The 20,483-nt window shown below is 49.4% G+C and overlaps 2 protein-coding genes and 1 long non-coding RNA gene across 3 annotated transcripts in view; all 3 read left to right on the top strand.

Moving 5' to 3' along the window:
- The window catches only part of LOC308057464, a 624,999-nt gene that overhangs the window by 247,119 nt on the left and 357,397 nt on the right, over positions 1–20,483 (top strand). The window lies entirely within an intron of this gene.
- Positions 1–20,483, top strand: part of LOC308057452 (olfactory receptor 14C36-like) — a 90,895-nt gene that overhangs the window by 5,345 nt on the left and 65,067 nt on the right. The gene's annotated exons all lie outside the window — the stretch shown is intronic.
- LOC308057461 (olfactory receptor 14C36-like) lies at positions 18,630–19,785 on the top strand. Its single transcript, XM_080411564.1, has one exon. It carries the CDS (start codon positions 18,789–18,791, stop codon positions 19,557–19,559), a length of 771 nt encoding a protein of 256 aa, XP_080267690.1. The 5' UTR covers positions 18,630–18,788; the 3' UTR covers positions 19,560–19,785.

The raw sequence follows: 20,483 nt of genomic DNA, 5'->3' as shown, positions 1-20,483 counted from the left end.
ACGCACGGAGACGTCCGGCGCGCAGCGTAGTCCCCAGGAGGAAAGGTACCTTGGGAGGGGGTTTGCTGACCAAGGGGTGGCCGCTAGCGATCTTGAGGGCAGATCGAGCAAACCCGAGGTTACTGCCATTCCTAAAAGCCCGGAGGCCTCGTGACGGAAAGCGGGGGGCGGGACGGAATAAGGCGGAATCTCACAGGAACAAGAGGGACCTCTTAGCAAAAGTAAAAGGGAAACTTTTGCGTAGGAAAAAAGGGGGAAGCTAAAAACTTCCATTGGGTTGTCTTAAGAATTGGGGAATTCCTAGAATATAACAACTGGTATAGCGCTCTGTGTCTTGTTTGTTCTGTGTGTTGTCTTGTTACATGTTCAAAACTTGGAGTTATGAAATGTATGTTGAAAAATAATAATATTCTGGTAATTCGTGGCAAATAGCGGAAAACTTAACACTCTGCTTAAGACCAGGAAAAATGTGGGTTTTTTGTTTGTTGTTTGTTTTTTGGTAATTGTTCATTGAAATGCATACTTTGTGAACTGTCAGTGTTCTTAAAAGTTGTACATAAGTGCACGGTACCCTATAACATACTGCTTGTGTGATTGCGGGCTGCCCGAAGAGTGTGAATGGTGTGATTGAGATGCGCATTTTGATTTTCCGTGTATAGCTTAATTATTTTGACTGAGTGTGAGTGCAAAAGTGCTTGAGACGCGCGTTTGAGTGCAAAACAAGTAAGGAGCTCTGTCTGTGTTTTCGACCTTGGGTGGCTAAGGCGGCCGGAGAAAAAGTAATTAAAATTGCAAAATGGGAAATGGAAGGAGTAAGCCCTGTGAAAAATCGCCCTTGGGTTGTATATTAAAACATTGGAGTGATATCGTAGGATATGGTGGTACCGAAAATAGAAGAAAATTGATTAAATATTGTAATCAGTGGTGGCCTTTGTATAAATTGGAGAGTGATGCGAAATGGCCTCAGGAAGGAGGAACGTTAGATTATAACACTCTCCTGCAATTAATGTTGTTTTTGAGGAGAGAGGGAAAGTGGGATGAAGTATCGTATGCAGACATGTTCTTCGTTCTCCGGGACAAACCTGAGTGGCAAAAGGACTGCGGCTTAGTACCCCCTTGGGATCCTATGGTACTAGCACTAGAAAGAGAGGATAGGAGGGAGCGTAAAGGAAAGTTGAAAAGATGTTGCTCAGCATGTAGTATTGGACAAAGGTGTATCAAATTAAACGGAGAACAAGAGCCCGAATTAAATGATTTATTTAATCCACCTTATAGAGTGGAGAGACAAGGTTCGGCCGGGGCTCCCAGTCCACCCCCAGGCGAACAAGAGGAAGAAATTCCACAAGTTATTTATAAAGAAAGCCAAACACCCGCTGCCACACAAGGAAACACAAAAACTGCCATTACGGCTCCAAATAGTCCGGTGTCTTCACGCACCAGACAGAAGTCTGTTTTACAGGCACCCCTCCGAGAAGCCGTGAATCCGGACGGAGGAACAATGAAAATAAAAGTTCCATTCACGGGCGCTGATCTGAGAGAATGGAAAGAGGCTGCCCGAGAATACCGTAATGATCCGATAAAGATGGCACAGAATTTTAAATTTCTAATAAAACAGCACAATCCGGACTGGAGTGATATACAATTATTATTGGATTGTTTGACTGAAACTGAAAAGCAATTGGTCATAAAAACAGCGGGGGATCTCGCAAAGGAACACTATAATATAAAGGGAGATAATTATAGAGAATGGTTTCCTTTGTTGGATCCGGAATGGGACCCAAACCGCGCCGCTGAAATGGGAAGATTACAGGCATACCAGGAATGGATATTCAGAGGAATGGAGAAAGCAATTCCTAAAACAATAAATTGGGCAGCGTTATATGAGGTTAGACAGGGTCCCTCTGAAACACCTTCAGAATTCTTAGACAGGATAAGAGATGCAATGCGCCGGCACACGTCTCTGGACCCAAATTCGGAGGTGGGCGCACAGCAACTAATATCCCTCTTTTTAGGACAATCACAGGGGGATATTAGGCGCAAGCTGCAAAAATTGAGACCTCCTGAAAATAGAGACTTGGAAAAATTAGTAGAGGAAGCATGGAGAATATTTAGTAATCGAGAAGAAGGTTACAAGCAGGACCAAAAGAAAATATTAGCAGTAGTAAGAGAAAATGAGAATCAAAAATCTAAAGTTAAATCAAGGCGTGGGCTAACACCCCTGGGTAGGAATCAGTGTGCAATATGCAAAAGGACAGGACACTGGAAAAATGAATGCCCTGAACGCCGACATCAAGAAAATACTAAATGGCGCAGTAATCAAGGGAAAACAATAGCTCACATGGAAGAAGAAAATCGACTAGCCGACCCATTAGTAAAAATAAAATTAGGAGAAGAACAGGAGGAGGTGGAATTTTTAATAGACACAGGAGCTACCTATTCGGTTTTGAACCAAGCTTTAATGCCTTTGGAAAATGATTATGTTTCAGTAAAGGGTGCAACTGGCCAAACTGAAAAGGCTTATTTTTGTAAACCTTTAAAATATAAGTTGGGAAAACAAGTGGGGATCCATAAATTTTTATTTATGCCAAATTCCCCAAAGGCCCTTCTTGGTAGGGACTTATTAGAACAATTGGAGGCAACAATCAAATTTAAAAAAGGGGAAGTTACTCTGGAGGTAAATGATCATCAATACATACAGGTTATGAGCCTATCTTTGGCCAGTACTCCTATAAAAAGGGAAATTGATACCAGAATTATTGATCAGGTATATCCCGGAGTATGGGCAACTGACATGCCGGGACGTGCCAAGAATGCATCACCTGTTATAGTAAAATTAAAGGAAGGACAGGGTGCGATAAGAATTAAACAATACCCACTGAAAAGGGAAGATAGGGAAGGAATTCGTCCAAATATAGAGCGATTCATAGAATTAAAACTACTAAAAGAATGTGAGTCAGAATTTAACACACCTATCCTCCCAGTTAAAAAACCTGATGGGTCTTATAGGATAGTTCAGGATTTAAGGGCCATTAACAAAATAACAGAGGATCTGTATCCTGTAGTAGCTAACCCCTATACCTTACTAACCACCCTGACACCTGACCTAGCTTGGTTCACAGTTTTAGACTTAAAAGATGCCTTCTTTTGCCTCCCTCTCCATGAAGCCAGCCAAAGAATTTTTGCTTTTGAATGGGAAAATCCCAGAAGCGGTCGAAAGACCCAGCTCACATGGACGGTGTTGCCACAGGGGTTTAAAAATAGCCCCACAATTTTTGGAAACCAATTAGCAAAGGATTTGGAGTTATGGGAACCACCGTCAGGAGAAGGGAAAGTGTTACAATATGTAGACGATCTTCTTATTGCAACCAGAACCGAAGAATCTTGTATTATTTGGACTGTGAGCCTGCTGAACTTTCTGGGACTACAAGGATATCGGGTTTCTAAGAAGAAGGCACAGGTGGTGTTACAACAAGTCACATACCTAGGGTACGAGATCAGTGCCGGACAACGGGTCCTAGGGAAGGCCCGAAAAGAAGCCATATGCCAAGCCCCCCGACCACGAACTGTAAAGGAACTGCAGACATTTCTGGGAATGACAGGATGGTGCAGGCTTTGGATATGTAATTATGGCTTGCTTGTTAAACCATTATATTCCCTGATAGCAGCTAATCAGAAGGATCTTCAGTGGGATGCTGAATCAGACAGAGCTTTCCATGAACTGAAGAAAGCCTTGATGTCGGCACCAGCACTAGGACTTCCTGATGTGAGTAAGCCATTTTTCCTATTTTCCCATGAGAAACAGGGAATGGCATTAGGAATACTGGCACAAGATTTGGGACCATACAGACGGGCAGTGGCATACTTCTCTAAACAGCTGGATGCCACTGCAAAAGGGTGGCCTGGTTGCCTGAGAGCAGTAGCAGCTGTCATCCTAAACATCCAGGAGGCCCGGAAGTTTACCTTGGGCCAGAAAATGACTGTCTTAGTATCCCACACAGTGTCTGCAGTCCTTGAAACAAAAGGGGGGGCATTGGCTCTCCCCACAGAGATTCCTAAAATACCAGGCCATAATGGTGGAACAAGATGATGTTGAGATCGTGACTACAAACATCGTCAATCCGGCCTCGTTTCTTAATGGGAATGTTGGCGAATCAGTCGATCATGACTGTCTAGAAACAATCGAAGCCACTTATTCTAGTAGGACAGATCTCAAGGATGTTCCTATTAATGGAGCTGAACATTGGTTCACAGATGGGAGCAGCTATATGCTGAATGGAAAGCGACATTCCGGATATGCTGTTACAACCTCTGAAGAAGTGATAGAATCGGGACCGCTACCAGCTGACACTTCGGCACAGAAGGCTGAAATCATAGCCCTTACTCGAGCTCTGGAAAGAGCTCAGGGAAAACCTATAAATATTTGGACTGATTCTAAATATGCCTTTGGAGTGGTACATGCTCATGGAGCAATATGGAAAGAAAGGGGACTATTAAACTCCCAAGGAAAAATCATCAAACATGCAGAAGAAATTTTGAAACTCCTAAATGCAGTCCAGCTTCCTGAAAGGGTGGCAATTATGCACATCAAGGCACACCAGAAAGTGAGCACAGAATTAGAAAGAGGAAATGAACTGGCGGACAGGGAAGCAAAACAGGCAGCCAGAAAAGCAATCAAGGTAGAGGGTGCGCTAATACCCGATGGACAAATATCTCTAGAAGGTAAACCAGACTATACTAAAGAAGATCGCAAACTGATTTCTGACCTAGAGGGATCATATAATGAGGAAGGGTGGGCTGTAATCTCACATGGGAGAATAGTGATTCCTTCCTACATGGTATGGTCAGTAGTTCGGGAAGAACATAGAAAAAGGCACTGGGGGGCAGAAGCTCTATATAAGGATCTCACTAAAAACATAATAGCACGAAATTTGTATACTACTATTAGACAAGTAACCCAACAATGTGATCTTTGTCTCCAGACTAATCCTAAGATTACCAAGGGGCCAAAGTTGGGAAAAATTGGGAAAGGAAATGTTCCAGGGCAACATTGGCAGATTGATTTCTCGGAACTTCCAAAAAAAGGGGGGTATCGATATTTATTGGTACTAACAGATACCTTTTCAGGTTGGCCAGAAGCCTTCCCGTGCAGAACTGCTAAAGCCCGGGAAGTGACCAAAATACTGCTCCAAGAGATAATACCTAGGTTTGGAGTCCCAGCGGTAATGTCCTCGGATAGAGGACCACATTTTGTGTCCAGAATAGTGCAACAGATCAGCCACCATCTAGGAATAGATTGGCAATTACATACCCCATACCGACCACAATCAAGTGGCCAGGTGGAAAAGATGAACCATCTAATCAAACAACAGATTGTCAAGCTAGGCCAAGAAACAAATCTAACTTGGCCCCAGTCTTTGCCATTAGCTCTTACACGGATTCAAACTAGACCAAGAGCAAAAGAGGGGCTTAGCCCATTTGAAATTTTATATGGACGACCCTATGGGGTACAAAAGGGGACGTCTTCACAGATTGGTGAAGAAACAATGACTTCCTATATGGTGGCACTAAACAAACAATTAATAAGAATTGAGAAGCATGTGATGGGAACACGCAGTAGGGGTCTGGATGGACCTGTTCACGATATACGACCAGGGGACTATGTATACGTTAAGTGTTTTGCAGATAAAACCCTGGAACCACAGTGGACCGGACCTTTTCAAGTCCTACTCACCACCTACACTGCAATCAAGGTTGAGGGACAGAATTCTTGGATTCACCATACCCGGATCAAGAAAGCCCCTGCAACTTCGTGGAGAGTAACCCCAGATAAAAAAGAACTGAAACTCAAATTTACTCGGACAAATGGGAACAATGTGGGTGGCAAGTAAGTGAACCTGAGCGGTTGTGGATCCACCATATGGGAAGGGCACCACAACAAACAACATAGAACAAAAGAGTCTGGGACTAAGCCAGTGGCCAGTCTTGCCCAACTTGTTATCAGTAAGCCCCAACTCAAACAAAGATATTTTTGATCAAAACAGATTTTATACGTTTAGATTCTTAAAATGATCAATAGTGGGTTTAAACCATTTGTGGTTTTTTGTACCCTCTCTCTCGCCTACAACCAAGAGCCTGATAACTGGCCTTGGAACCATGCCCGGAAAAAACACACTGGAATAATGGGAAAGGTGGACTCAAAGACGAAACTAGCTATGGTGGTTTTTTCTGAAAATGAGGTGTACCAAAAGAATCAATGGGATCGGGAGGATGTACACAAAGTCGACCGATTATGGGGAAAATTAGGAGATAGGATAAAAGTAGGGTGTCAAACATATAATGAAAAAGATAACACCAAGATTTCAGGAGACACCCTGATTAATGTCAGAAAGGTAGATAAGGAATTTACCCTTCTAAATACAACCATGTGCTTTAATTCACGGGAATGTTGGCACAATTTTACCTTAACCGAGCCCATCTTTATAATATGCCTAGGAAAGGAATCCCCCAAAACAGCTCTGACTTATAAGATCAAAATAACAATCATGCTAACCACTGTTCCTACCACCACCACAGTTACAACAACCCCATTAACGCTTGATCTTAAGTTAACTAAACCAAATCCAAAAATTTATACAATTGGACCATATGTAATCAGAAATACAGGTCAGCAACAAATGTTGTTTAACCCAGAATGGTCTCTTAAAAGAATAGAGTTACAAATACAAGTCAATGTTTCTGATGTTAAGCCATCCTGTTCCCCCTTCTTACGAACCTCTTATGAGGGATGGACAACTTGGTTAAGAAAAAGGGGAAATATTTATCGAAACCGAATGGTGAGGGATGTAACTGGAATATTGGGAACAGGACTCGGAGTATTAAACTCCATAGACTCAGAGGTGATAATGAATAAACTAGCCGCCACCACGGCCGATCTATCAAAACTACAACAACCACTAAAATCTTCATTATTGGCATTAGGGGCGCACCAATGGTTGATATCAAAGGTACTCCCCAGGTGGGAACAAATAAACATGGAAGATCATCAACTCATCACTAAGGCATTAGGTGGTTTACAGGACGATGTCGCCCTGGCTCTAAGTTGTATCCAAGCCCAAATGTGGATGCAATCACTAGCTGCATCCATAATAAGAGAAGGAGAGGAAGGCATATTTCCCACGGAAATTCGAAAGATGGTTTGGGACAATGCTACAGAAGTAGAAAGAAAACTCCAGTCATGGTGGAATATGGTGAACTTTACCTACGACCCCAACACACACACAATCACAGCTTTTGTATTAACCATACATAATGCAGTAATAATTACCATACATCCCATTGTAGCCCTTGGAATTAACCATAATGGGGTGCTCCTATACCCTTTTGAACATAGAACGTGGGCCAGGAAAATAGGCGACAAGTGGCAAACAGTAGATTTAGAATCTTGTATTATGCGAGAGCAGCAGGGCTTCCTCTGTGAAAGCAATACTATAATGGCCCAGGATACTTGTTTAGATACAGATCAGAAAATATGTCATTTCGAGGCCAGACCAAATGCAAACTTGAAAACAGTAATTATATATGCAGGGAAGGGATGTGCATGTTTGAGAACTAGATGTAACACAATAACCATAGATGGGGAGGTAAAGGAGACTGCACAATATTCAAATTATTGTATTTGTAATTTCACTACTATAACAGGATGCGATTTTAGTTACTCAGCCCCAGTAGTGTCTCATCAATTCTTAAAATCCAACTTTACCCTATCACAGATGATAATCCCTACCCCCATAGGACTAAATATAAGTAGTATAAAAGAACTATTAAAACATGCAGATTTACAACGTATACTGAAAGAAACCAAAGAAAAGGGACATGAAACTCTTCTTATGATCCATCATGATGTAGAGGGGATCAAGAAAGTTTTAAAAAAGGTAGAACAGGATGGAAACCATAATTGGTGGGATACTCTCTTTGGCTGGTCACCTTCTGCAACAGGAATTCTTAACACTATTGTACTCCCCATTGTGATCTTATTGATCAGTTTAGGAATTTCCTTAATACACTAACCATTATGTTATATTTGTGGGTCTGGAGAGTGTTTAAAAGGGTAACACTTATGTATGATGCTTTATATCATTCGGGAAGACTGCTTAAGTAAAAGAATTTACTTAATTTAGTAAAAAGGGGGGATTGATATGGAGAAATAGTGTGAAATGGGGACGCTTAACACCGACTGTGATTGTATATGTCTACTCAGAAATGTGGGTATGGTGACTAGTCATGGGTGCGGTGTCTGATCACATAGGCACACAGCTCTGAGGAGACAACTACAGTTTTTGAGGAGACGCCTGCCCTTCTTCCTCTAACAAAGGGGAGACGGGGAGACGCCTGCCCTTCTTTCTCTAACAAAAGGGGCTATTTAAAAGAGAATGAGAGAAGATGAGAGACATTCAAATGCTATCTAGAGGGAGGGAGTGCTAAGTCTCCTTGCTGGAGAAGATTGGATGGTCACAAGGACATGAATCACCTTTCCTTGCTGAAGAAGATCAGATGGTCACAAGAACATGAATCACCTACAAACCTGCAGGACCACCACATTCCAGGAAACGGACTGATAAGCTAATTAACATATGAAGCGGGGTTTAGGTAACGAATATGTATAGGCATTAATTGAATATTCATTTGTTTCATTGTATAAATGTGAGATGGTTCCTCACTTCGGGCATGCACGCTTGTGGAGGAGCGATCCCCCGTGCATCTGCGCGCAATAAACATACCTACTTTATAACTTTCGAGTTATAGAGTCTAATTCCGCACGTCATTAGAGAGGTGTGTGGGTCTCCTTAGGGTCACAACAGCAGGCACAGCTTTGCCTGCCATGGACCTTGTTGGTTCAGAATGTCAGCATCACTTCCCAGCTTATTCTGAATGGGGTGGCCAATGATATGAAACCATGGCCCTCCAAGTCCTGGGGACCTTCTGCTGCCTCCCTTCCTTCCTCAACTCCCTCCCAGTCATACACACCTTCCTTGCTGTAGTGGCTTGTCTCTGGCCAAAAGCCCAGCAGCCACCCAGCCGCTCCCTCCATCCTTCCCTCCCCAGTCAGGGCCCAAAACCAAGCACAGTCACGGACAGGGGGTCTAATGAGGGTTCAGCATGGGGACACAGTCACTTCCCGCACTCCCTTGTCAAGGCACCTCTTCATACGCTCCAGGGCACAGCTGGCTGCCTCTGCTGCCAGGTCACGGGGTGGGATTGTGTTTTGCCTTCTGTCCCCCAGCACCACCAGGGCCTTTTCTGCACAGACACTGCCCAGCCAGGCAGGTCCCAGGCCCTGCAGCTGCAGGGTGTTAGTCCATGCGAGGGAGGTGCAGGCTCTGCCCTTGGTCCGTCCTGCATCTGTGCAGCTCCTGACAGGGCGGCCACCCCACCTGCCAGGGTTCCCCTCATGGCATCCCTAGGGCACAGGGATGGTCCTCTCAGTTTGGTGCCACCGACAGACACTGTGAGAGTTGCCTCCACTGGGTCATCTATACAGCCCTTAAACTGTAATGCGGAGAGTCCTCTGCAACGTCCACACTGCCCCAGTATGTCCCAGTGGCCTCCAGGTGGGGTGTGAGCCCTTCCCCACTGCTCTCTCAGCCTGACCATCCAGCTGGTGTTTTACCCATCTCCTTCTGTTCCCACCCAGAGTGTCATGGCCTCATGTGGGCAGAAGAACGCTGATGAAGACCATGACAAGTGTTTTGCTGAAGCTGAGGGAAATGACATCCACTTTGAAGCTCCTCACGCACAAATGCAGGCTGTCAGGTTGGCGAAGTAGATGGCAAACCTCATAAGCAGTCATAAGCCGTCACAGTGAGAAGAAAATACTCTGCTGAAATGAAAAAGAGAATCAGTAAGTGCTGGGAAGCAAATCCTCAGTAAGAGATGGCTCTGGTCCTACAGGGAGCTGGACATGGCTTTGGGGAGAGTTGTGGGGATGGAGCCCAGGTCGAGGAGGGAGAGGTTATGAGGAAGAAGGACATGGGGGTGTGGAGGAGGTGATCACACAGTACAGTGGTGATGATGAGGCTACTGGCCATGAGGGCAGCCAGGGAGATGCCCAGGAGAGCCAGAAGTGCAAGACCTGCAGCTCCCGCTTGTCTGCAAATGACAGGAGGAGGAACTGGGTGAGGGAGTTGCCACTTGGCATCTGGTGCCTCCTGGCATAAAGATTGTCTGAGAGGGAAAAGAGTGAGAAGTTAGGCAAGACTTTGCTGAGCAAAACCTGACATATTTCTCAGAGGAACCCCAATGAAAAGGCCTCTCTGCTTTCCCGAAGACCTTTAGTGGATCTCTCATGAGTTGGTTTTTGCTGAGGGTGCTCCAGGGAGTAAGAGACTCTGCTGTGGGCTCTGCAGGAGTCAGTCCTTCCCTACAGCAGCAGCGAAATAGGAACGTGGTGTAACCTACGATTATATAAACTCAGGGCATCAAAGGGCTTCACAGCATTGTCATCCCGTGTTCACCCATTATGGGGCGGAGTTGAGGGGATTTTTCTCTGTGTATTTTGTTCTGGTTGCCCCACCACAGCTGAGGAGTGCTTTTGGCACTGCCATTCCTGCTGCACTCCAGGTGCCATCAGGTGGGCCCTGAGAGGCAAAGAGACAGTCCCTTTGTGCGGACTGAGGACAGCCAGTCTGTCCACCCGCCCTGGCCTCAGCTGCCCTGTGCTGGCAGCTCCTTGACCTGCAGGACTATCACCCCCAATGCTTCCCAGAGAAGGAACTGGACGCTGCCGAGAGCAGAGGCCTCCAGTTTCCAAGTACCGATCTGCAAACTCCTCATGCTGCCTCATCATACCTGAGAAGGATCTCAGCTCTGCCCTTGCAGCCAGGGACACAGAGGGCACATTGCAGCTGCCTGTGCACAGCTACCCAGCAGCATTCCTGGGGTGTCTTCTCCATGGGGCTCCCTGATCACACAGCCATGCCACCGGAGAGTTGTGCCCTTCTGGAGGGCAGCCTGCAGCCACCCAGCTCCTGCAGGTGGGCTGTCCTGAAGTGAGAGGTGTCTCTTTTGGACTTCTGGGAGCTTAGGTATCAGGAGGCGATTGGGAGACTTTACTGCCATAGGCTAACCTGTATGGCAAGGCCCCTCAGGCTGGTCTCTCAAGTGCTTCTGAAGCCCACGCCGCATCCACGTTGAGTGATAAGAGCAGGAGAGGCAGAGACAGAAGGGGGGAAGATGGACAAACGCTGCAGCGCTGCTACCAGTGGAGGCAGGACGGGGCAGCTGGGAGGGTATTTCATGATTTCTCCCCTTCTGGGGCGAGGCCACGGAGAAGGCGAATGAGCCCATGGCTCTACTTGCAGAGGCTATGCTGATGGTAAAGAAGAGCAGGGGCTTTCTCCAGGGAAGGTGCCTGCCCTGCAGGGGATGGCAGGGAGATGCCTGAATCCCCCCTCCCACAGTGTTTCTGGGAGCAGCTCCCTCTTGCCGCCTGCCCACGTCTCTGCTGCCTGGAGCTGTCCCTGCCAGGAGCTGTTTCTCTGGCCCCGTGCCTCCGAGCTACTCAGGACTCACATAGCCATCCCACCCGCTCTGTGCTCAGCTCTGCCCTTCTGCACCCTCCTGGCAGCACGGCACTGCCCAGGGCCATCCTGGTGTGTGCAGGGCCAAAGGAGCAGCTCAGAAAAGTGCTGACGAGAGCTGGGTTCTCAGTGCCTGCTCCAAACCAGCAACATGAATTCTAGTCTCCCACCACCCACTCAGCCCAGCCGGCCTTGGGCACCCCTTGTTCCACACACAGCAACTTCACACCCCTGCGGCTGTGCCTGGGAGCAGAGAGCCGCCATGCCTTCCTCTCTGATGGTATGGCAAGGAAGCCCTCCTCTGGAGCATCTCCTTCTCCTCTGCATTACAGAAACTCTGAGAGTCTTCCTGACACATCCCGTCAACTGTCAGATGTACTCAATTGAAGAGGTCCATCCAGGAATTGCAGAGGTTGTGGAAGGAGGGCCATGGATCCTGCAAAGGGTATAGGGATGCTGCCCAGTTACGTAGGGATGTGTCAGGAGGGACAAAGTGTGGCTGGATCTGAACATGGCACGGGACTCAAAGAAGAAGGAGAAGAAGGACCTGTCTAGGCATGTCACTTAGAGAATGAAGGAGAAATTAAATGTGCACCCCCAACAAACACAACTGGCAAACCAGTATCAACAGACATGGGGAACCTGAACATGAGTAAGTCTGTGGGACCTGACTAGACGAATGCCTGAGTCCTGAGGGAGCTGGCGGATGGAGTCGCCAAGCCGCCCTCCATGCTCTTTGAAATGTCAAGTCACTCAGGTGAAGTTCTTGGTGACTGGAAAAAGAGAGACATTGCACGCATCCTTCCAAAGGGTAGAAAGAGGAACCCTGGGAACTAGCCACCTGTCAGCATCAGCTCCGTGCCTGGGAAGATCATGGAAAAGATCCTCCTAGAAGCTCTGCTAAGGCCAACGGTGAACAGGGAGGTGATTCAGCACAGGCAGCATGGCTTCAACAAGGGCAAGTCTTGCCTGAGCAACCTAGTTGTCGTCCATGACCTTCTCTGACACAAGGACTGGGTTTACAGGCTTGTAGTTCTCCAGATCCTCCTTCCTGCCCATCTTGCAGGTGGGCACCACTTTGACTAACCCCCAGTCTTCTGGGGCCTCCCCAGTTAGCCAGCACCGTTCATTATCATCCCTGTGCTGAGGCAGTTGAGGAACAGACCAATGATTTTCACAGTGTTCCTGGATCACAGGTACCATTGCCAAGGACACTTTCCAAAGCACTTTGTCCTTCCTGGACATGAGGTTCAGCTGCACCAAAGGTCCTCTGGGGCTTTGGGGAGAGTGGTGGAGATAGAACACGGGTCGAGGAGGGAGAGGTTGAGGAGGAAAAATACATGGAGGTGTTGAGGTGATGGTCGCACACTACGGCAGTGATGACGAGGCCGTTGGTTAGGAGGGCAGCCAGGTCGGTGCTGTCGTGGTTTAACCCTGGCCGGCAACCAAGCACCACGCAGCCACTTGCTCACCCCTCCCTCACCCAGGGGCATCGGGATGAAAATCGAGAAGGGATGTAAAAGGCAAGGATTGAGATAAGAACAACTGAATAGGTAAAGCAAAAAGCCGCGGGCACAAGCAAACAAAGCAAGGAATTCATTGCCCACTTCCCATGGGCAGGCAGGTGTTCGGCCATCCCCAGGGCAGCAGGGCTCCATCACGTGTCATGGTTACTCGGGAAGACAAACGCCATAATGCCAGATGTTCCCAACTTCCTTCTCTTCCCCCAGTTTATATACTCAGCATGACGTCATATGGTATGGAATACCTCTTTGGCTACCCTGGGTCACCTGTCCTGGCTGTGTCCCCTCCCAATATCCAGTGCCCCTCCAGCCCTCTCGCTGGCAGTGCCCAAGGAACCAAAAAGTCCTTGACTTAGTATAAACATCACCCAGCAACAACTAAAAACGTGAGTGTGCTATCAGCGTTGTTCTCACATCATAGCCCAAACAGATCATATACTGAAGAGGAAAATTAACTCTATCCCAGTTGAAACCAGGACAGGTGCTCAGGAAGAGCCAGAAGTGCAAGAGCTGCAGCTCCCATGGGTCTCAATGTGTCAGGAGGAGGAACTGGGTGATGAAGGTGCCACTGGGCATTGGCTGCCTCTGGGAATGGTGACCTATCCAATAGGGAAAAGACTGTGACAAGTTAGGGGAGATTTCTCTGAGCAAACCCTAAAGCTTTCCTCATCAAAACCACACTGAAAAGGCCTTTCTGATTTTTGGAAGACCTTTGGATGTCCCTCGCATGAGCTGCGGTTGGTCTGGCTGAGGGTGTTCCAAGGAGCAAGGGACTATGCTGTGGGCTCTGGAGGTGTCTGTCCTGCCTTATGGCAAGGGGGAAAGAGGAACTTGGGGTGATCAAAGATTAAACGTTCCTATGGCATCAAAGGGCCTTCCAGCATTGTCACTCCCAGTTCACCCCACTACAGAGCGGAGGGGACTTTTTTCTGTGTCTATTGTTTCAATTGCCTCTGGGAAAATTACTCATTGCTTTGGAATTAGGGAAAACTGGGACCCAACAGAAGCCTAGCAGTATAGAAAGATTTCTAGGCTAAAATAACTGCATCGCTTTTAGGACAGTTGGCATGGACGGAATCTACTCTAGCACAGCTCCCTAAGCAACACACCCTGCCATCTCAGCACCTGCTGATGGGAGTAATGGAGGGTGGAGCAAGTGGAGACCCCACCGCCAAGCTCTGCTGTGCTCCCTGCAGGAAGGGGAACTTGATGGTACCACACAGCTGATAAGCTGCAGAGCACGTGTCACATAAGAAGCTACGAGAGGCTGTCCCCTGCTGAGCCAACCACCGAGGCGATAGGACTTTCCTCAGATGAAATAATCTCCTTGTCATACCAATGCCCACCTCCATGCCAAAGTTACCCACCTCCAAGGTCCTACTACACCTCCCTGGGCACAGGATACCAAACAGTAACAACAATATGAATGACTGGAGTCCCTCAAGCTCCACCGAAATGTCAATACAATGAACTGGGCCAGGACTGAAATAAGTCCGGGGGTGCTGGGTGTTCTAAATTCCTCAACTACCACAGTGACTTAGTGGTTCACTATCTGATAAACACCTCTGTGAACAAAGTGAGGTCAAGTGAGGACCCACTCTCTGCGAATGAAGGGACTTCTGGCCAAGGGAGTCACCTTGGGAAGGATGAGTGACAAAGAACAAGGGGTGGAAAGAACACCATTGCAAAAGAAGACAAGCTGGTAAGGTCTTTCAACCCTCATACATATTAAAAACAAACAAACAAACAAAAAAAAAACAAAAAAAACCAAAAAAACCCAAAAAAAACCAAAAAAAAAAAAACAAACCAAAAAAACGAAAAAACACAACCCAAAACCCTCCCAGTCAATAGTAAGACAAAGGTAACTGTGGTAGTGACAGATTGCAACCTCCATGTCAAACAGCCCTCAAACGAGGGCAAAACCCCGCTTGGGGAGCATGTGCAGTCAGTGAAAGCCTTCCGTGGTGCTGCCTGAGGGTGAGCACTAATGTACATCACGAGTGAGAAACCTGTAACCTATCCCGTGTAGGTAAATGAATAAGCAACGTGCTATGAAGTGTCAAAGTGGACAATGAGGGGATAAGTGAGTGGAGACTCCATGGGAACTTCTGGGATCAGTGGATGGGCTGAACCTGTCATTCCCCCTAGGGACGCCTATAGGGTAAGAACTTTATGCTAGCACGAACTCACGGTAGCTGTTGCTCAGGGTGTTGCTTTAAGCATGTTTTGCAGTCAGTCTACCATTACTGGCATCCCTTGAACCTTACTCTGTCACAAACTTGCATAATAAAAATCTTCAGCTGAAGTTCATTTTCTATAAGTCTCTGGAGATGTGAGCAGGGGTTTTAAGGGCTCTGACTCAATGATGCTGTCAGCGGGGTTCCTGGATAGGTTGGTAGAGTCACCCTCGGATACAGTGGGCTGTCAAAGCACAGGTCGTGGGCAGGTTGGTCAGACACAAGGGTCTCGTCTGTCTTCGGAAACTGCCAGGCTCATTAAAACCAAGAGTGTGAGGAAACCCCTCGTCTTAGTGTGAAAGCACTGCTGCACACTGGGCTGAAGCCCCCCAGCTGTGGCACCAGCCCAGCTCTGCCTGGCCACAAGGCAACCTGGTACCAAGTGTCCCCGAGCCCGTGGGTGCAAAGGCTTTGCTTCAGAGCAGAGACGTGGCCTGGGCAAAGGAGAGCTGAGTCTTGAGCCCTCGGACTGTGCAATGAAGTGCTGAAATGGGCTCTGCAGGGCTTACTGAAGCACTGAGGACATCCTCCCTGCCCTGCCTGCAGAACCACCAGACACACACGTACACACACGCTCCGTTAGGAGTACTTGGATCCTAAGCTGCAGTCTTCCTGCTGTCCTGTCTAGGAATGGGTTAACAAAAGTTGATGCTCATGCAGAAAACTTTTTCTAGTAAGGGAATTGCCAGTGCTGGAAATAAGTGTGTCCCCCCAAGTGAGGCAAGGCCCATGAGGGATTACCTCATGCTGCTGCCCATCAGGTTCCCCTGCAGCCCCAGGGACAGCTGGAGGGAGCCCAGAGGGGCAGAGGAGGGAGGCAGGGAGAGCTCAAAAGCAGACCTTGGTGGGAGGCTGCTGAGAGCTCCCTGCTGGAGAAATCTGCAGAGCCCTTGAGCGGGTAAGTGTGTGGCTGCAGGGCAATGCCTCTGCAGTTGCTAGCCGGGTCTGCAGCAGCTGGCCCCCCCCCAGCCTGTGGGACCGTGTGGGAGCCTTTTGCTGTGGAGGAGGCCAGTGTGCTGCAGAGCAGGGCTTCCCTGCTGCAGCGTGGGAGGGCCAGGGCATGTGGGCTGCCTTGTGCCAGGGCCGGCTGCAGGGCTGTGAAGGTGGCTGTGCAGGCAGGGGTGCCCAGGGCTGTCCTTGCCAGCAGGGTCCCTGCAGCCGCGGGGGCTGTGTGCTGGGGCAGGGGCTCTGCCGCCTGCCAGGGGCAGCTCTCAGCCTGCCGGGGGGCTCCCCACAGCTCTGGGGGCGTATGGACTGAGCCCCGAGAGGGAAGGATCTCTCTGCTGTTGAGAGTGTGCTGCATGGCTGAGCGCTGCTTACAAGGGTAGGTTACCCTCAGAATATGTCTGGATGAGACTTTTGTATCGAAGGTCAGCGCAGGGATTGCTATGATAAATCCAGGGCTCTCCTCAATCTGTGTTTTCAGCTTTCTGTTGTTGGGGGCAGGAGAGGGAAGGCAGAAATGTTAATGGAGATCTCGAGTTTGAAGATGTCCCTGAGACTGCCAGCTGTAACTCTGAGAGATGAGGAGGTCTGCCAGGAGCCTCCTGAAGTGCCCTCAGCCACTCCTCCGCCTATGAACAGCAGCAGCAGCACCTTTGCTGGAGCCATCAGGGTCGTTCTGAGCTGCCCTTTTCCCCCTGCGGACAGGACCCTGCGCCCAGCCAGTGCCCTGCAGAGAGGCACGTTTGTGCGGGGCCAGTGCACAGAGGTTGTGAGGGGATCTGTGAGCGCTGACAGGGAAAGACCTGGCACAGGGAGATACCTCCCACAAGGAAAATCTCCTGACATCCAGGATATTGCAAGGACTGGTAGGAAACTTCAGACAGAATTGTTGTTGAAAGGAGAATCAGAAAGCTCTCTCTGACCATGTGCAGTGCAGACCCCTTTCTCTGAGGCATCCCCCTGGCTGCTCTCCCCCCAGCAAAGCCTCTGCCCTCAGGGCTGGGGGTCCCGAGGTGTGAGCCACCCCCTCTGCAGCCAGAGCTCCAGCAGAGCCGCGGTGCAGCTCTGCAGCCACGTGCCCCGGTCCCTCTGCAGAGCACAGGGGCTGAGAGCAGCTGCCTGGCAATGTTGGTGTGTGGGAGGTGGCGAGCAGAGCTGGGCAAGGGCAGCGCTGCCCTCCGTGCCTGGCACGCTCGCCCTGAACACTCTTACCTAGACCATCAGTGCAATTTTACTTCTTTCTCTGCCTTTTGGGGTTAGTTTTATTCTCTAGCTCTTGCTGTCAGGCTCTCTGGGGATGGGTGTTTCGGCTGCAGAGTCACACTCTGACCTTGTGGGTCCTCTCCTGCAGGTGTGTCCATGGGAACAGGTGTCCCAGCTTTCCTCTCACCTGTGGGGCTCTGGGCAATGCCCTATGTGGGGCTGGGCAATGGGCTGGTTCTCCCTGAACCTGATGCTCTTGTTAGGGCACTTGGCTACCTCCTTGAAGTTCCCTTCCAAGCAGTGCGTTGCCCTCCAGAATGGAAACCTGTCCCCTCGCACCCATTAGTGATCTGAAAGCCCCACGTAGAGGCGTAGAGTTTCTGTGTTGGAGAAAACGCTGTTGGGGTGGGTGAAATGAGCTGTGTATCCTTTGCTGTGGGTGGGATGCTGACTTCTGATGAAAGCCTACAACCTTTACTGGTCTGTGGTGGGTCAGTCTGTTCTCAGCAGTGCCTTGTGGTATTTCAGGGTAACATGGGAGTGTGGCCACCATTCATCTCAGGAAGGTGCAAGCCCACAGAAACCGGGAACCAGATGGACAGACCACATCCCCTCACTGTGCCCTCACCCACAGGCATTCCTCTTGCCTCACAAACCTCACTCTGTTCCACCGGAGGGCAGCAAAAATGCTCTGCTTTTCTGACATCTGAGAATACTGAACAGGAGAGATGGGGGGAGCTGTGAAAAATAACTAAAACTCCCTTAAAATGCCTTCACCCTTCCCATTCATTAGCACTGGCGCTGCAGACGCTGACCAGCCCTTCTGCGTTGGCACTGGTTTCACAGGACAAAGTTAACACCGGGACCGGTCCCTGCCCCCACCCACTGCTGCAGAGTGGGGCTGGCTGGTCAAGAACCCGTGGGCAGATGCCCTGCTCTTCATCGCCCACACGGCCAGCACCAAGCAGGGCTGCAGCCACACAGCTGCAGGAAGGTCTCCGAGAAAAGAGAGGGATGTGTGTGTGTGACGGGGGGATGGTCTGTGGGAAATGGCTTAGATTTTGCTTGCAGAAGTCTCCCCTAAATTATCACTGTCTTTTTCTCCTGTGACAGGATCATATGCCCAGAGGCAGCAGATATCCAACAGCAGCTCCATCACCCAGTTCCTCCTCCTGGCATTGGCAGACACGCGGGAGCTGCAGCTCTTGCACTTCTGGCTCTCCCTGGGCATCTACCTGGCTGCCCTCGTGGCCAATGGACTCATCATCACCACCGTAGTGTGCGACCACCACCTGCACACCCCCATGTACTTCTTCCTCCTCAGCATCTCACTCCTCGACCTGGGCTCCATCTCCACCATTGTCCCCAAAGCCATGGCCAACTCCCTCTGGGACACCAGGGACATCTCCTACTCAGGATGTGCTGCACAGCTCTTCCTGATTGTCTTTTTCCTTTCAGCAGTGTGTTCTCTCCTCACCGTCATGGCCTATGACCACTTTGTGGCCATCTGCCAGCCCCTGCACTACGGGACCCTGCTGGGTAGCAGAGCTTGTGTCCACATGGCAGCAGCTGCCTGGGCCAGTGGGTTTCTCTATGCTGCGCTGCACATGGCCAATACACTGTCACTGCCGCTCTGCCAAGGCAATGCCCTGGGACAGGTCTTCTGTGAAATCCCACAGATCCTCAAGCTCTCCTGCTCACACACCTACCTCAGGGAACTGGGGCTAAATGTGGCTAGTGCCTCTTTATTATTTGGCTGTTTTGTTTTCATTGTGCTGTCCTACGTTCAGATCTTCAGGACTGTGCTGAGGATCCCCTCTGAGCAGGGGCTGCACAAAGCCTTTTCCACGTGCCTCCCTCACCTGGCTGTGGTCTCCCTCTTTGTCAGCACTGCCATGTTTGCCTACCTGAAGCCCCCCTCCATCTCCTCCCCATCCCTGGACCTGGTGGTGTCAGTCCTGTACTCAGTGGTGCCTCCAGCACTGAACCCCCTCATCTACAGCATGAGGAACCAGGAGCTCAAGGGTGCAATGTGCAAACTGATAGGTGGATGTTCTTCTGAAGTAATAAAATGATGAATAGCATTTGTAATGTAATTCATCACAGACCCAGACTGTCTTCTGAATTTGTTGTAGTTGCTCATGGTATTTCATTTCTGATAAAGGTGTCGTCCCCATTCTAATTCCTTCTGTGGTTTTCTTTTCTGAAGGTGCCCTGCTCTCTCTTCATCTAACAAAGCCAAAGGGCCATTAAACATCTATATTTTTCCTGGGATTCTTCCTTCCAAGGCCTTTTTGCAGCTGCAGGGGCAGTTCCCTTGCCCACAGACGGAGGGGAAAAGGTTCCTGGCATGACAGCAGTACCAGGGAACACCAGCACTTGGCTCTCCAGTGCTGTCCTCCTTCCACTTCCACACTCCCCTTCTGACCCCCTGCCTTGGTGTAAGGCCTGAGTGCTCTGGCAGCTTGGTCACCGCCGTGCTGCGTGGCAGTCCTGTGAGCGCAGGCAGGGGCAGGCAACGGGCACTCTGTGACGGTGCTGGCCTCCATCAAATGTTCTGGATTTGTGGAGACCACCTGAATGCAGCACTGCAACGTGCTTCCTTGAACCGAGGTCCCCGTGCCCATTGCTCATGACGAGGGCCATCTCCGCGAGGTGCCGAGCAGGGCGCGACACCCCCGGGCTGAGGTGCTGCCAGCCTCTGGCAGGGGCAGCAGGAGGCCAGGCAGTCACTGTGCCCGCTGCAGTGCTCTGCCTCCGCATGTGCCAGGGACGAGCTCGTGCCTCTGAGCCCCCCTGTGTGCGTGAGGCTGGGGTTCAACCACGCCAGCAGTGCATGAGGCCAGCTGAGGTGGGGACACCTCCCAGGGCACAGCCGTTCCTGTGTGTGACTGCAGGAACAAAGGCCACTGTCCCAGGGAGATTCATCTCACCCGCCTTGGGCAGGCTCATTGCAAGTGCCTCTGTCTGATCACGGCACCCTTTCTGGATGGTGCCCT

The sequence above is a fragment of the Falco punctatus genome (assembly GCF_963210335.1).
Source record: "Falco punctatus genome assembly, contig: scaffold_30, whole genome shotgun sequence".
Taxonomy (NCBI): Eukaryota; Metazoa; Chordata; class Aves; order Falconiformes; family Falconidae; genus Falco; species Falco punctatus.
This window is presented reverse-complemented; position numbering and strand designations above follow the sequence as displayed.